Source organism: Drosophila takahashii, chromosome 3R (genome assembly GCF_030179915.1).
Source record: "Drosophila takahashii strain IR98-3 E-12201 chromosome 3R, DtakHiC1v2, whole genome shotgun sequence".
Taxonomy (NCBI): domain Eukaryota; kingdom Metazoa; phylum Arthropoda; class Insecta; order Diptera; family Drosophilidae; genus Drosophila; species Drosophila takahashii.
Genome location: NC_091681.1, coordinates 17,832,463 through 17,847,976, shown reverse-complemented (window position 1 = coordinate 17,847,976; position 15,514 = coordinate 17,832,463). Strand labels below are relative to the sequence as shown.

The 15,514-nt window shown below is 38.0% G+C and overlaps 3 protein-coding genes across 4 annotated transcripts; all 3 read left to right on the top strand.

Annotated features, from left to right (window-relative positions):
- The first annotated feature begins 514 nt into the window (after positions 1-514).
- Positions 515-7,491, top strand: side-VII (sidestep VII). Its single transcript, XM_017149702.3, has 16 exons — positions 515-1,242; positions 1,448-1,577; positions 1,671-1,879; positions 2,009-2,119; positions 2,205-2,411; positions 2,506-2,657; positions 2,729-2,873; positions 2,930-3,060; positions 3,121-3,280; positions 3,528-3,698; positions 3,768-3,890; positions 3,961-4,094; positions 4,161-4,335; positions 4,401-4,678; positions 5,824-6,021; positions 6,085-7,491. Exons 1-16 carry the CDS (start codon positions 1,176-1,178, stop codon positions 6,514-6,516), a joined length of 2,823 nt encoding a protein of 940 aa, XP_017005191.2. The 5' UTR covers positions 515-1,175; the 3' UTR covers positions 6,517-7,491.
- Positions 7,492-8,303: 812 nt separating this feature from the next.
- On the top strand, positions 8,304-10,528 carry alphaTub85E (alpha-Tubulin at 85E). The gene is made up of 3 exons (XM_017149647.3): positions 8,304-8,454; positions 8,883-9,407; positions 9,590-10,528. Exons 1-3 carry the CDS (start codon positions 8,452-8,454, stop codon positions 10,409-10,411), a joined length of 1,350 nt encoding a protein of 449 aa, XP_017005136.3. The 5' UTR covers positions 8,304-8,451; the 3' UTR covers positions 10,412-10,528.
- Positions 10,529-12,395: 1,867 nt separating this feature from the next.
- Positions 12,396-15,337, top strand: FoxP (forkhead box P). Of its 2 annotated transcripts, none has more exons than XM_017149695.3 (7): positions 12,396-12,963; positions 13,026-13,203; positions 13,267-13,444; positions 13,500-13,544; positions 13,630-13,706; positions 13,806-13,907; positions 14,797-15,337. In XM_017149695.3, exons 1-7 carry the CDS (start codon positions 12,428-12,430, stop codon positions 15,238-15,240), a joined length of 1,560 nt encoding a protein of 519 aa, XP_017005184.2. In that variant the 5' UTR covers positions 12,396-12,427; the 3' UTR covers positions 15,241-15,337. The 2 variants fall into 2 exon arrangements, with proteins under 2 accessions (XP_017005184.2, XP_044249937.1); XM_044394002.2 differs by having other exon boundaries at positions 14,218-14,835.
- The last annotated feature ends 177 nt before the right edge of the window (positions 15,338-15,514 follow it).

The window sequence follows — 15,514 nt, the reverse complement described above, 5'->3', positions numbered from 1 at the left end:
AAGAACTTTGAGATATCTGTACTCGTAGGTGAAATGAAACTAGATACATTGGGCGGACTTCGGGGGTTTTAGTTTCTTTGTCCGGCAAAAAGGATAAGACGTTCATCTGAGCGAGAGGAGTCGAGAGAACTGATGCAGCTGTCCGCCCGGAGAGCTTTCACTGTATATGTACTTTCGCGTACATTATAAGGTCGGACCTGCACGCCTCCGTGGCTTTAGAGCTTGTTTTTAAAATAGAATACACTCGACAAGGATTATAAAGGATGTGAAGTGGGTGCATAAACTAACTTAAGAACCCCTGAAGATAAGGTGACATAAATGGATTCAGATTCCGATTCTAAGTGAAGCCGACAAATTACCACTCATAATTGGTCCAAGAAAAGGACGATTATATTGAAGGAGGCAAGCGGATGCACGTACATACACATGTACAAAGGTCATAGTTGCAATGTTTACATCAAAAGCTTCCTTCGAAACGCATGCGCCCGCCGACAAGCTTTTTAGCCCAGGTTTGCAGGTGTAGTGCGATGGAATTTCGACGTGTTAGTTTCGCATCGCGGCTAGAAAAGTAATATAACTTTCAGCCAGTGTTCGTTATTTTCCATCTTGGTTATTACTAAAATAAATCACTCCATTTACAATCGAAGAAAACACTTGATTCATGTGTAACCGGAATTCCCAAAGCAAATCCTGCGAACGTGCGCATATGAAAATAAGCAATAGTAAAGTGTATCCTGGAATTTTGGCAAACATATACAAGTGCATAGGAAAAGACATACGCGCATACATACTCGTTCATTAAATAAAATCAAAACCGTGACCGTTCAGAGAGTCTGCTATATTCAATTTACCAGTTTTCAGTGAGTCCAGTGAAATACGATCCTATCGACTATACTCAAAAATATTACACATAAACTTAGGTAAAAGCAACTACTGCAAAATATATAAACCTATGTGTTATACATACAATGTTATATCCCGTGTAGATGTGTAATTGAGTGTTCATGTTCATACGCGAGTGTTGGTGTGCTCATCTTCCGTGAAAATTCAGAGGATAAAATGTAACTTCTTACTCAATTAAACATACCAATCCGAAAAAGTGGAATAGTGGACTATGAAAGTCGTAAGATAAATGTAATTAGCAACTAACTACTGCTACTCAAAAAATATACAACATGGAGTTATTGCTGCTATTTATGTTAGCACTGCAACTTATAGAAACCAGCAACGGAAGTAAGGATGGTAAGTTAAAATTAAAGGCTCTAATCATTTTTACTCTTGTCTAAATAAGGTGTGTTAGCGATGTTTATTGAACCGGCTAAAATATAAGTTAATCAATAGTGTTTCAAATCTTGACTGTTAAGTTTTAAACAAATTAAGGGATTGTAAAGATATTTAAGTAATTAAAAGTTAAAAACATTCAAATGTTTTTATTTCACGTTTCCAGTACCAGTTCACCAAATCGAATCTCTGGTTGGTGAAAATATTTACCTTCCATGCAATGTAACAACATATGATGGTGATGAACCTGTGTTGGTTTTATGGTACCGAGATGATAAAGGTACTCCCATATACAGGTAAATAAGTGGAAAATAACTATAGCGTTATCATAAGTTTATTGGTTATTCTTAATTAAATATCATTATTACAAAAACATCTTATCCATTTAGCATCGACATTCGAGCGGGAGTGTCCAAAGCACCAAAAAGATGGTCTGACGAGTCTGTTTTCGGGGATAGAGCTTATTTTATATTTGACAAGGAACCAGGCAAATTGTCAATTCAAAATACGCAAGCATCCGACTCCGGAACTTATAGATGCCGAGTCGACTTCCTGAAAGCACAGACTATAAATAGCCGCATTAGGCTCAATGTCATATGTGAGTAATTGATTTTGCAAGATTTTACACAGCCAATATAGTTGTACTTCAAAGATATTATTACCCGTTAGATAGGTTCGCAGAAAATCCTTTCAAGGATAATAATTGATATCCCTATATTTTTCTTAGCTCCACCAAAACAAGTTATTATTCGAGACAGCTCCAATGTTGAGCGTTCTACGGTGGTGGGACCATACAGCGAAGGCGACATTGTATCATTGAAATGTCAAGTAATTGGAGGTATGTGATTATGGGGCCAGTTATAAATACACATTTAAGACAAGCAATGGTTACTAAATTATATGTATTTACTTAAAATATTTAGGCTACCCAACTCCCACTATCAGTTGGTATCGAGATGGTCTAGAAATTCCATGTGAATTAGCTCACTTGGCAGGAGGGAAAATAATCGAGTGCGAAATCACACTTCCATCTCTGGGTCGAGAGGATCTTAACTCCCGGCTCACCTGCCGAGCATTAAGTCATCCCAGGGCACCCATCGTCGAAGCAGTAGTTCAAATTGATATGAACTGTAAGATTTTTAAATATATTTTACCCTAAAATAACAAAATAAATTTGTAAGAGTTGTACAAAAGCGATATGCTAACATTTTCTTGAATTTTTAGTTGCCCCTTTAAACATTCGACTATTAGGGGCACATCAGCCTTTGTCTGCGGGACGAAGATACGATCTACTGTGCCAAAGTGCTGGCTCCAGACCGCCTGCCGTAATTACTTGGTGGCAAAATGGCATACGGCTGGAAAAGACCACTGAAACTGTAAGATTTCGTATCCTGCTATAATTAACAGCCAAGAATAGTTTATACCCTTATGCGAAACTGTTTTATAGACTTCAAGCGATGGAAACCAGACAACGAGCACTCTCTCAATCAGTCTAAGTAAATCAGATGAGGGGAAATATTTATCATGCAAGGCCTACAACCATGCTGTACCCTCGGAACCTTTGGAAGATGGCTGGAAACTGGACATACAATGTAGGTTTTTAATTGAGTGTGTTATTAATTTAAGCTAACATATGCCTGGCTTTCAGATGTCCCTGAAGCATATGTTCGTCTGGGAACATCTCTAGATCCCAGTACTTTGCGGGAAGGTACAGACGTGTACTTCGATTGTCTGGTTGTGGCTCATCCAAATGTTTTTCGCATCGAATGGCGTCATAACGTGAGTTTCAGGGAATCCTTTAAAAGGTTATTAAGTTTAAAGTTTTATAAATACTTTCAGGAACAACCTCTGTCGCACAACATTTCACAAGGCGTCATCATAAGTAACCACTCCTTAGTTCTACAAGGTGTAACGAGGGCCACTGCCGGAAACTATTCTTGTGTCGGTTTTAATGCCGAAGGAGAGGGAATCAGTGCTCCTTTTCCTCTTAATATCCTATGTAAGTGAATTGGCTCAATGAGGTGTGATATCCGTAATTTTCCAGGTTCTAGAGAATTGCTAGAAAATATATAATTTTATTTTCACTGACATATTTATTTTTATCCTGATAAAAAATTACAATCAAATTTCAAAATTAAATAAAAACAGCATCATAACGGCGTTAACGTTATTTCTTGCACTTTCCTTTTGACTTTAAGAGATAATTAATCTTTTTATGGCATGTTCTTTATGTTCGTGTTTTATAGACGCCCCCACGTGTGCACAGAGTCAGAAGAAAGTGTACGGGATAGCAAAACAGGAGGATGCAAAGGTCATGTGCACCGTGGATGCGAATCCGCGAGAGGTTGAATTTAGTTGGACATTTAATAATTCTGCCGAAAGCATCGATGTGGCCACAAATCATATTATGCGCTCGGGTAAGTGATATCATATTACTAGCCAAGTTTATAAATGAGATATTAATTGTTTTTTTTTTTATGTTTAAGGCACCACATCCATTGTTACATACACTCCCATAACAGAATTGGATTATGGAACCCTTTTGTGTTTGGCGTCAAACAAAATTGGTAAACAGCGAATACCATGTGTCTTCCATATTATAGCTGCCGGTGCGTATTGTTTAGAACTTCGATTCTTTATTAGCAGTGAAATAAACTTGTATTTAATTTGTATCTTCAGGGCGACCGGAAAAAGTACATAATTGTACGGTAAACAATATATCTATGACATCCTTAACGGTGACTTGTAGTGATGGTTTCAACGGCGGTTTGCCCCAAAATTTTAACCTGGAACTCCTTGACTCGTACACACAAGTAAGTGTAACTACTGCTGCTTAAATTGATTTAAATTTAGTAATTAAAAATTATTTTCTTTTTCAGGAAATCAAAGCCAACATTACATCGACTATTCCTAAGTTTACGGTGCCGGGATTAAGTCCGGGAAGTATTTATAGGTTAAATATCTACGCATTCAACACGAAAGGTCGATCTGATCCAGCAGTAGTCAATGCGGCCATGCTGCGAATGCCGGAAAAACAACTAACCTCGGAACAAAGTGAGTCCTTTCTATACTGTTTAAACAGTTTAGATCTAGAAACCTATATTTTTGTCAACTTTCAGCCCATAACCTTCGTGCAGAGCTATTATTTTCGCCCGTGATGTCACTTACAATTGGCTTAACCCTTGCTGTGCTGGTCGCAGTGTTGGCTATTATTTTAGCACTTCGAATACCCTGCACCGCCACATCAAGAAGGCGTCAGAAGGAGCTCTCCAACGAGAATATTTCCAGAGATGAATCGCCGGGTCCGAGCGACAAGAGTTCTGGTAGCAAGGAAGTGGACGATTGTGACGAAAAGAATCCGGATGTGGTACCTGAATCCGTTGAACCTGATGAGCAGGTACGTTTAAATAGTAGATATAAAGTAACAGATCATATTATGCATACACTCAGGGAAAAAATTGTTCTGATTGTGTCTGAAAACGTGTCTGTTTGAGTCTCAAAAATAGCTTTATACCGTTTGGTATCATTATAAGAATTTATGGTATTATTTTAAGAACGGATTTTTAAGACCGCTGTTCTTACTCTAAGAACGAAACGTACTTAAATTTTTATTTATTTTTAGTACAAAAATCAATTTCTTTGAATGCTCCTGTAAGCATTCTGCCATGGAAGGAAATAATAAGGCCATGGCCCAGGGGCCAAGGTGCTGGATTCTGGTACTATTTTGTGTTTGGGGGTACGAGGTTCAATTCCCGCTCACAACACAATTTGTTTTTTTTTTTTTTTTTGTAATTAGTAAACTAACAACATAACTTTTTTAATACATTTTTGTTCTTAAAGTTATTAAGGAAATATTAATTGAAATAGATTTGAAAAACTTTTTACTTACATTGACTTATCCGGTTTTTAAACCGGGGTCCTCTCGCATCAGAGGCAGACGCCTTACCAACTGGGCCATCGCACCGTGTTACGCGCGAGTGCATAAGTTCAACTTAAATCTAAATTTACTGGTCTTAAATCAATACCCTTTGGTATCAATATAAGAATATGGTCTTAAGAAAATAAAAGAACAAAACGGTAGTAATGTAAGAAATTCGGTCTTAGATTTTTTCGGTCTTTTTTTTCTGGGTGTAAGAGTGATTCTTTGTGAAACGTGTCGAGATTTTCTTAATGGTCTCAAAACGATATCTCATTTTTATCACAACATTTCACCACTTTAAAAGAATATTTAAAAAGGTAAAAAAAAAATCTATTTAACAGAAGCGAAGATATGGCGACGCTTTTTTTTTGTTTAAATAATATATAACTTTAAATTACGTGGGGTATAAAATAAATAAAAATACTCCAAAATTATAATATTTGACAAGCTTTCATATAAAAATAACACCCATAATGGTTCCAGTGCAAAATATAGTCACAAAGAATCACTCATAAGTAATACGACAAACACGTAATATACTGGGATTTGGTTTGTTGCACATTCCCTTTACCAAGATGAACATTTAAGATAGTATTGTATCTAACGTTTAATTGTAATTTCAGGCCGAAAGCATTAGGAAAAGGCAGCAGATATCAACGATTGAAACGAATCGCAGTCCCAACCGAGGAATTTTCGTGAATGAGCAACAACATTTGACGGCAGCCGAGATTTCCTTGCGAGCCTCCCATGGAATTGGTTACTGCACCCTGCGGAGCGGAATGCACGCCCAGGCCCAGAGTTCGGTGGGAGAAATATCAATTGTGAGTAGAGGAAATTGCTTGATTTAGGAATTAAGTGTCCTATGTAACTGCCCGCTTTCACAGAACGTAACTCCACACGTCTACTCCAACTCGATATCGCAATGCACTCTGCCGCGCCAGTCATCGCAGAATGTGTGGAATAACTACAACTGCAACATCACCGGGGCGAGACCGACCTCGACGTTCCACCAGCTGACCTTTCCCCAGGGCAGGGTCAATGTCAACGGCCACAACCCCACGCAGCCACAACTCCATGGACACGCGCCCTCGCCATCGCTGGCGTCCAACAGCTCCATGGCCTCGTCGTCGAACACCTTGCCCCAGCCGCATCCCCACGGCAGAACCATCGCCCTGCACCACATGAACCAGGCCCAGTGCGGCCGGGTCTGCATCGGAATCGCCAGCGATGGCATCCACTCCGCCGAGCAAAACCTTTCCGACGACGAGGTCACCGTCCAAACTCCATTAATGATAAAGCGCGACAGCACCGTATGACTATAGAAATTCCACAGGGTTTTCGACACGCCCCTGTGATTAGGATTTACAATTTTCTGTATTCTGCATTTCGAAACTCAATAGAATAAACTTTTTATACCACTTTATTATTGATTGATTGACAAACAATATTCTGGAGAGATCAATTATTTTCGGCCAAATAAATGTTAGTTTTAAACGTTGTTAATTATAAGTTATACGAAAAAATCAATATAATATCCAATGAAATAACTAATAGGTTTTAAAACTTTGATTGTGGATGCGATGCAATGCAGAACCGAGTCTTACGTGTGGCCAATGCAAATACTTTTACAGCAGTTTTAAAAAAAATACCTAAACTATATACTGGCATCAAACGAATTTATAGACTGGGTTTGATATTTAAGACGGATTTGTTGTTATGTTTATTTCAACGCAATGATGTAAAAAATGTGTTTTTAACCCTATTGAGCATTTCAGAATATAAGGATAACTCAAAATGTATGCGGTGACTCATGTATGACCATTGTTTTTGTTAAACTAAGTGAAAAGACTTTTACAAATTATTGTTAAAATTTGTGTTCATGTATCCAAATGATTCCAACTCAAATACCCAAATTTTAAACTAATTCCTAGGCCCCTATAGTAAAACCCAACTAATTTGTTGTATGTTTTTAGGCAGCTGCGCAGAAAATAAGTTCAGTCAAATACAATTTGATAAAACGATTGCTCAATTCCAAGGAAACCAAGCCAGCTTTTTTGATACATTCATATTATGAATTTCATAAAAATGTCTGTTCGTGATGATAAATAAATTTTGTATAACTTGCTCAAATCGAAACTAGCCCAGTGTTACGAAGAAAGGATAACTCCCAACTTTTTTTTATTACAACGCTGGCCGGCATTTATTTTCAAATATTTAATTTTATACTGGTCGAACTTACATAATACTTATATCTAAAAATACCATATATATTAGGAACTTAGTGTAAAACTACTGTGAGCAGTATTATAATATCTAAGTTATAAATAAAAATAAATTAAAGTAAATGGTTGTTTTAATTAAAAGTAGAAACTTACAGAAAATACCTTAAAATCCTAATAACTTTAAAAAATTTTTTAATATTAATAAATCTTTGGTTTACGCTTTAAAGATTATTCATCTGACTACTTTAACGGAATTCGTATTATATTTTCTCAAATTTTTTTTAGTCATTGCATACTGACGAATTTGTTTAAAAAGATAAGGTATGTTTTTGTTATGGAGTAATTTATTTTTGAGCAATTCATTATTTCTCTCTTTGTTGTTTTTTTAGTTGTGTACAATATAAATCTAAAATTATGTCTATTTTTTCCCAATATGTCTACGATTGATTGGTTGAGTGCACACAAAAGAAATTGCCAGTAAGACCACCAATTCGATTATTTCTGAAGCTTATGCTTGTTTTCCTTTTAAATCTTTATAAATGTGAATTTAACATATGTTTGTTTAATGGAAGCTTAAGTGTCCAGTTTTTCATTGGAAATATGATTTCTTCATAAATCAGTATAATATTTTCCAAGTCTAAACATTGTTCCAGTGGATAATCAATCTTAAATATTGTCATCAACTTACAGCTGCAAAATGTGAAGAACCCAATGGGCAATTCTATCCATCCATAAACATACATATGAAAAAGAAAACAAAGTGCGATCAAGAAGCGACATCTTGAGCATGTGTGGTTGGTTGGGTGGGTTGGGTCCGAATCGGCACTCAAGTCGGTGAACAGAGCACAGTTCATATAACATATCCACATATAGTATGCCGCACACTGATGACTTGGGAGGCTTATAAAAGAACGCGTATCGCTCAGTTTCGGTTAGTTGACTCCCAGCTGTGTCGCATCACAGACAAGTGCTAGGACTTTCGTACATTAAATCTGCTGTGTTAAAGTTCGTCTAAACTTATTTATCAAAATGGTAAGGATTTTTAGAAGGAGGAGCAGGAGGATTCCATTGGGTTTCTAGAATTTTAGCAAACTAAATAAGATCCTTGAAGAATCTTCAAAGTCCGGGAAAGTGACATCTAATAAATTTGTATTCTTTAAAGTGTTTCTCCAAAGTTTTACTATCACCATTCAAATTAAAAAAAATATTTAAGACTTAAAATTAAACGTCTTTAAAATTCTCGAAAAAAATTGTCAATTCTTGGTGATATGTTGTTTGTTTTTCAACTTAATAAGTTTACAAATTAGAGTTATCAAAAATGTTTCTGGCAGATGGTCAAATAATCTTTTGCTGTTTTGCTGTCACAAACAATTATTCGAAAGCGGATATCCCACATGAGACTTCTTAACTTTTTAAATTTCAACGACATGAGTCATACAAAGTACTTTATCATTTTCTAGAGGGAATGTATTTCTGTACACATTGGACAAGCTGGCGTCCAGATCGGTAATGCCTGCTGGGAGCTTTACTGCCTGGAGCACGGCATCCAGCCCGATGGCCATATGCCCTCCGATAAAACCGTGGGCGGCGGCGATGACTCCTTCAGCACCTTCTTCAGCGAGACAGGAGCTGGCAAGCATGTGCCCCGCGCCGTGTTCGTGGATCTGGAGCCCACTGTGGTGGACGAGGTCCGCACCGGAACCTATCGCCAGCTGTTCCACCCGGAGCAACTGATCACCGGCAAGGAGGATGCCGCCAACAACTACGCCCGAGGCCACTACACCATCGGCAAGGAGATTGTCGACGTGGTTCTGGACAGGATTCGCAAGCTGGCGGATCAGTGCACGGGACTACAGGGATTCCTGGTCTTCCACTCATTCGGTGGAGGTACTGGCTCCGGTTTCACCTCGCTGCTGATGGAGCGCCTTTCCGTCGACTATGGAAAGAAATCGAAGCTCGAGTTCTCGATTTACCCGGCCCCACAAGTGAGTTTATTTATCAAGAAATTTGAGAAGCTTTTAGATTTAGATCCTAATAATAAAAGAGAATAACCCAGCCCTTTCGAAACCAGTTTAATCTGAAAAATTAATTAATTAACTAATATTAGAGCTTAGGAAATGAGTCTTGAAGCTATCATTTCATTAATGGATCCCAAACTTCCTGTCAGGTCTCCACAGCTGTCGTCGAGCCGTACAATTCGATCTTAACCACCCACACGACGCTGGAGCACTCGGATTGTGCATTTATGGTCGACAACGAGGCGATCTACGACATCTGCCGCCGCAACTTGGATATCGAGCGACCCACCTACTTGAATCTCAATCGCCTAATTGGCCAGATAGTTTCCTCCATCACGGCCTCGTTGCGCTTCGATGGCGCCCTCAATGTGGATCTGACCGAGTTCCAGACCAATTTGGTGCCCTACCCACGCATCCATTTCCCGCTGGCGACATACGCGCCCGTCATTTCCGTGGAGAAGGCCTACCACGAGCAGCTGACCGTGGCCGAGATCACCAATGCCTGCTTCGAACCGGCCAACCAGATGGTCAAGTGTGATCCCCGGCGTGGCAAGTACATGGCCTGCTGCATGCTCTACCGCGGCGATGTGGTGCCCAAGGATGTGAACGCAGCGATTGCCACCATCAAGACGAAGCGCTCCATTCAGTTTGTCGACTGGTGTCCCACCGGCTTCAAGGTGGGCATCAACTACCAGCCACCCACCGTGGTGCCTGGCGGAGATCTGGCCAAGGTGCAGCGCGCCGTCTGCATGCTGTCCAACACCACGGCCATTGCCGAGGCCTGGGCCCGTCTGGACCACAAGTTCGATCTGATGTACGCCAAGAGGGCCTTCGTCCACTGGTACGTGGGCGAGGGCATGGAGGAGGGCGAGTTCGCCGAGGCCCGCGAGGATCTGGCCGCCCTCGAGAAGGACTACGAGGAGGTGGGCATCGACTCCACCACCGAGCTGGGAGAGGACGAGGAGTACTAAGCCGTCCTGGAGCAACACACTAGAATTCCCTAACGGTCCTGCAAACTCTTAAAACATCACTTTGTTTCCACAAAATGCCACAGCATCAACTCTCGCAATAAAAAAGTTTAACACAAAGGTCTTTTATTTTTATATTTTTAACTGGGGCTATAAAGTTGGAAATACTGAATACTAAGCTTTAACTTAATTATATTAATTTTTAAATGGTTTTAGGAATTGAGCATACCTATATTTTGGAAAATATGTAAATATTCCCATATTCCCTACCCAGAATGCAGGCTTTATTTTGTTCACTTTATTATTATTATTTTATTAAGCCAAGGATCAACAATCTTTGGTACACAATTGATTAAATAAACTTGATGATTTTAAAGTTATTAAACTTTTTAAATCGTTTAGTGTGATGGGGGTCCCAAATTCGCTTTTCTAAACGCATGCGCAAAAATGTGTACACATAATTTTTCGCAAATTCAGTAATCAGAGACGTGCCATTGTAGGAGAAGCTGCGGAAAAATCCTAGGATAGTTGCCCAAATCTATTTTAGTTTATAATATTGTGAAAATTTGTATTCAAAATCTGTCTTATCATTAAATATACATAAATTGTTGATTGGAAACCTTAGTGAATGTTATTTAATTGTAAATGCACATAGAAATTTGCACACCCTTTTGTCTGCAAAATTCTATGTGCATGTATGTATTCGTAAAGCGGAGTCTAGTCTACTAAGTTATTTAAGATATAGTTAAGAAATCCAAAAGCAAGATAATTTGTAAGAAATTTATCTTTAAATTGTACCTACACACAAATTTTATAATACAACATACATATGAGATATGAATATTTTCCTTACTCATATACCCTTATGAAAAAATCAATGCTCGCATTGATGTAGGTACATTCAAACAATCTAAACATTTTAATAATCGTTTATAACAATAGATACAAGAAATAACTATATAGTCGAGAGCGCCGACTATGATACTTCTTACCATATTGCCATATACTGTATTAATATATTTATCTATCTTTACAGGAGCACATATATACCATACATATATATACTAAGTATCATTAATTCCAGCATCAAAGAAAATGGTCAATAATAAAAATTATTATTATTAATCACGTTCTAAGATGGGAAATACATCAAATTTTAACTAATGGGTAATTTCTAATCATTTGTATATTCTAATAATATTTAATACCATGTTTTATTCAGGATTACTTTAAAACTTTACACACTATAGGAATCACCTTGACAATATTTTCTCTTCTTTCAGAAGTGGTTTTATCCAATAAGGCTTTAAGGCCAAAATATCCATCCCACGTTAATCGGCTTGTCCGTTTGATTGTCTGTCCGTCCGTTTGTACAACCGTCTGTCGGTCTGATGTATATAAGGCCTTTAATGAAGATCCTTTGGCCTTCCTGCACTTATGATTACTTCCCAAACACTAATAAATCCTCTAAATTTAAACACTCTATACAAATGTTTATTAATATATTATAATATTTTCCAACATTATTAAAACATTTATCGTTACAGATTATCTGCAGACGGATTTTCAGATCGCTGTTGCATCTGAATTGGTGTATATTTAATCGAGAATTAAATATGCATCAAATCAATGCGAAGGAAAATTTCCATAGGGCTTAAAATAATGAGTTTGTGGTGAATTTATATTTTGGTTAGCTTCACAGGGTAATACGTCGGGTTTGTAAAAAGTAGCTGGTGGTCATTACCATGATGTTCTTCAAGATAAATAGACAAATGGACACATGGTATTCAGTCATTATTAAATAGCTTCTTCGGATTCGGAGTTTAAATGAAAAAGTTCAGAATTCTAAAACAAATTAGTAATTGTAATAACAGCCCTGCTAACTTTTTTCGCCATCGACATAAAAGAGATCATTTATGTAAAATTGCAGTTATATCCGTAGATTCTTACTGCAAGGTTTGAGGTTCAAATGTAAGATAAGGGTTCAACCGTAATGATTGTAAATTTCAGTATCTAAACATGCATCGGATACATGATGACGAATATCCCGAAGATGTTAAGGATTCCGACTTTAAGGGATCAGTTCAGAAGGAAATATCGGTGAAGTCGCGTCATCAAATTTCCATACCAGATATTTGCTCAGATGCCGTTAAGAATAACTGTTTTCCGCCGACAGGCTTTCTGAATAACTCGATCGCCTTTGCCTCTCACGTAGTCAAGTGCAGTTCCCCGGCCTCGAGCATAGATGAATCCTCATCGACGGCTCAGCACGAATCCAATCCCCACATGCACATACAGGGTCAACATATGATGGCTCCCGTTCCCGATCTTGGGTTCTACAATGTTCCCGAGTTCATTTCGGAACAGGAAAAGCTCATGTTTTCCGATGCCGAAAGGTTTTTAAGGTCAAAAGATAATGAAGTGTGCAGCAATGACTTTAGCTATATGCATGACGAGTTCGCCATGCGCAAGTACTATCATCCTCTATTTGCACATGGCATATGCCGTTGGCCCGGTTGCGAAATGGATTTGGAAGATATCACATCATTTGTCAAGTAGGTGATATATAAGAAAGAGATATAAAGAAATGTTGGAGATAAAACAAACTCCTTTCTAGACATCTGAATACTGAGCACGGCTTGGATGATCGATCGACCGCTCAAGCTCGAGTTCAAATGCAAGTAGTCTCCCAGCTGGAATCCCACCTTCAAAAGGAACGAGATCGCTTGCAGGCCATGATGCATCACTTGTATTTATCTAAGCAACTTTTATCACCCACCAAAATAGACAGGAAGGTCAGTCCTCCTTATTATTTTAATCCAAATAATTTTAGTTTTATGAAAAACACTTAATTTTAGGACGTTCCCGGAAGAGATGGAAAGTTTTGCCGAAGTCCGCTCACAATAAATAGCATAGGTCGACCCATCCGCCAAACCAATTCTCCGAGCCCGCTTAATCTTCCAACGGTAAACTCCACCAACTTATGCTCCATCAAAAAAAGAAGCCACGACAAAAACTCATTTTCCATAAATGGTGGTATGTGTAGAATATTCCTGATAAAATATGGTGATTAATGATTATTCTATTTAAGGTTTACCCTATATGCTTGAAAGAGCAGGACTTGATGTACAGCAGGGTAAGTAAAATAGATAGACTAATCAACTGATCAACATTATATGATGTGCTTCTGGAAGGCATATAATAAGAATTTAAATTTGCAGAGATTCATCGAAATAGAGAATTTTACAAAAATGCTGATGTACGACCGCCTTTTACTTATGCTTCCCTCATAAGACAGGTAATTTAAAATGTGTATGATTACTTTATAGGCAAAATTGAAGAGACTTAATTACCGAACGCCTCACATATTATATTACTTTCTCCCATCTATTTCCAGTCCATTATCGACTCCCCTGATAAGCAGCTAACCCTTAACGAAATTTATAATTGGTTCCAAAATACCTTTTGCTATTTCCGGCGTAACGCAGCTACGTGGAAGGTAATATAGATTTTTTCCATTTTTCATTACAATTTTTTAATCACTAATAGATAAGTATTTAATAATTAAGAAATTATATATCTATTGTCCGTCCGTTCTTTTGTCCGTCTGTCCGATTGGCTTGTCCGCTAAATGTTTTCTCCCCATTTTCCGTATGACAATCTTTGGCAATCAAATAGAAATATATATAATAGTTATCTCTGATAAGGTAAGATCTCGAGATATAGTTTTAATTGTTTTATTCATTACTTATTAAGGTAGTGTAAAACATAAAGTCTGGCCAATGCTAACTGATATTATACACCATTAGAACGCAGTTCGGCACAATCTGTCCCTTCATAAATGCTTTATGCGAGTTGAGAATGTGAAAGGAGCAGTTTGGACTGTTGACGAAATTGAGTTTTACAAAAGACGACCACAGCGAACTGCTGGCATTGGTAACAACTTAGCAGGTGCTACCAATTCGCCGGACTCTAACTATTTTGTAGCCATGAACATTGGGTATGTGGGTCTCAACTAGTCTAATACTTACTTTGCTCCACACTCCTTCCATTTTGCTCTGTTAGTAAATATATGCCACTAAAAATGCATGCTTTAACCGATATGATGTCATTATACGATTTTTTACAGCCGTTATTGTGGGGCCTTACCCTGATTATTATCCCCAAATGGTGTCTGTCTGATCATAAGTTTATCTGTCCGTCCGTGATTTTAGCTAATGAAGATTATTAGGGCTAGGAAAAATGGATCAAAGTGATGCGGAATAGATTAACAAGCCAAATAAACTAACTAACTTTTCTCAACGAACTTTTTCTTCCTTTCACGATAATGCTTTTTCCTGTATATCACTCTTGTTGGGGCTCCTTGGCTTATCCAACAAATAATAAAGAATGCGATACGTACGAATCTATCATTGCACAAGTGCTTCGTACGTTATGAAGATGACTTTGGCTCGTTTTGGATGGTCGACGATAATGAGTTTGTCAAGAGGCGGCACTTGTCGAGAGGGCGGCCTCGAAAATATGATCCCTCCTCCTCCCCAAATTCGTGCCAATCTGGCAATGGTGTGTCTACTGACAAAAATCCCTGCGACAATTGTCCCCAACATTGCTCGAGTTTGACCCCGGGGTCTGAAAATCCCCTAGATCCGAACAATCCAAATGATATCGGGCGAATTGGTTGTCTTCCGTTTTGCGGAAGTGATGGTTTAAGTAAGGTGTCCAAGGACTATAGCAATATTGATTCGGGTATGGTCGAAAGTAACAGCCATTTAGCAATGGATGAGTACTCTACTAACATGTACGAGAGTAGTGCCAATGAGCATAATCGATAAATGTATCACTAATATTATTTATTTAGATGCATTGTCGACATATCTGCGTATTTTAGATCAAAAGGTTCGGATTCGGAAATTATACTTGTACATACACATAGTTCTAAGTATAATTTCCCTATTAGAAGATAATAAAAACATACTTTTAAAATAAATTACACTATTGCAATAAAATAAATAAAACGTTCTGTAAATTATTACAGCAGAATTCATTCTTCAATTCTGCTTTAATAACTCAAGGAATCGAAACACATAAATTCTTTCTACAATGAAC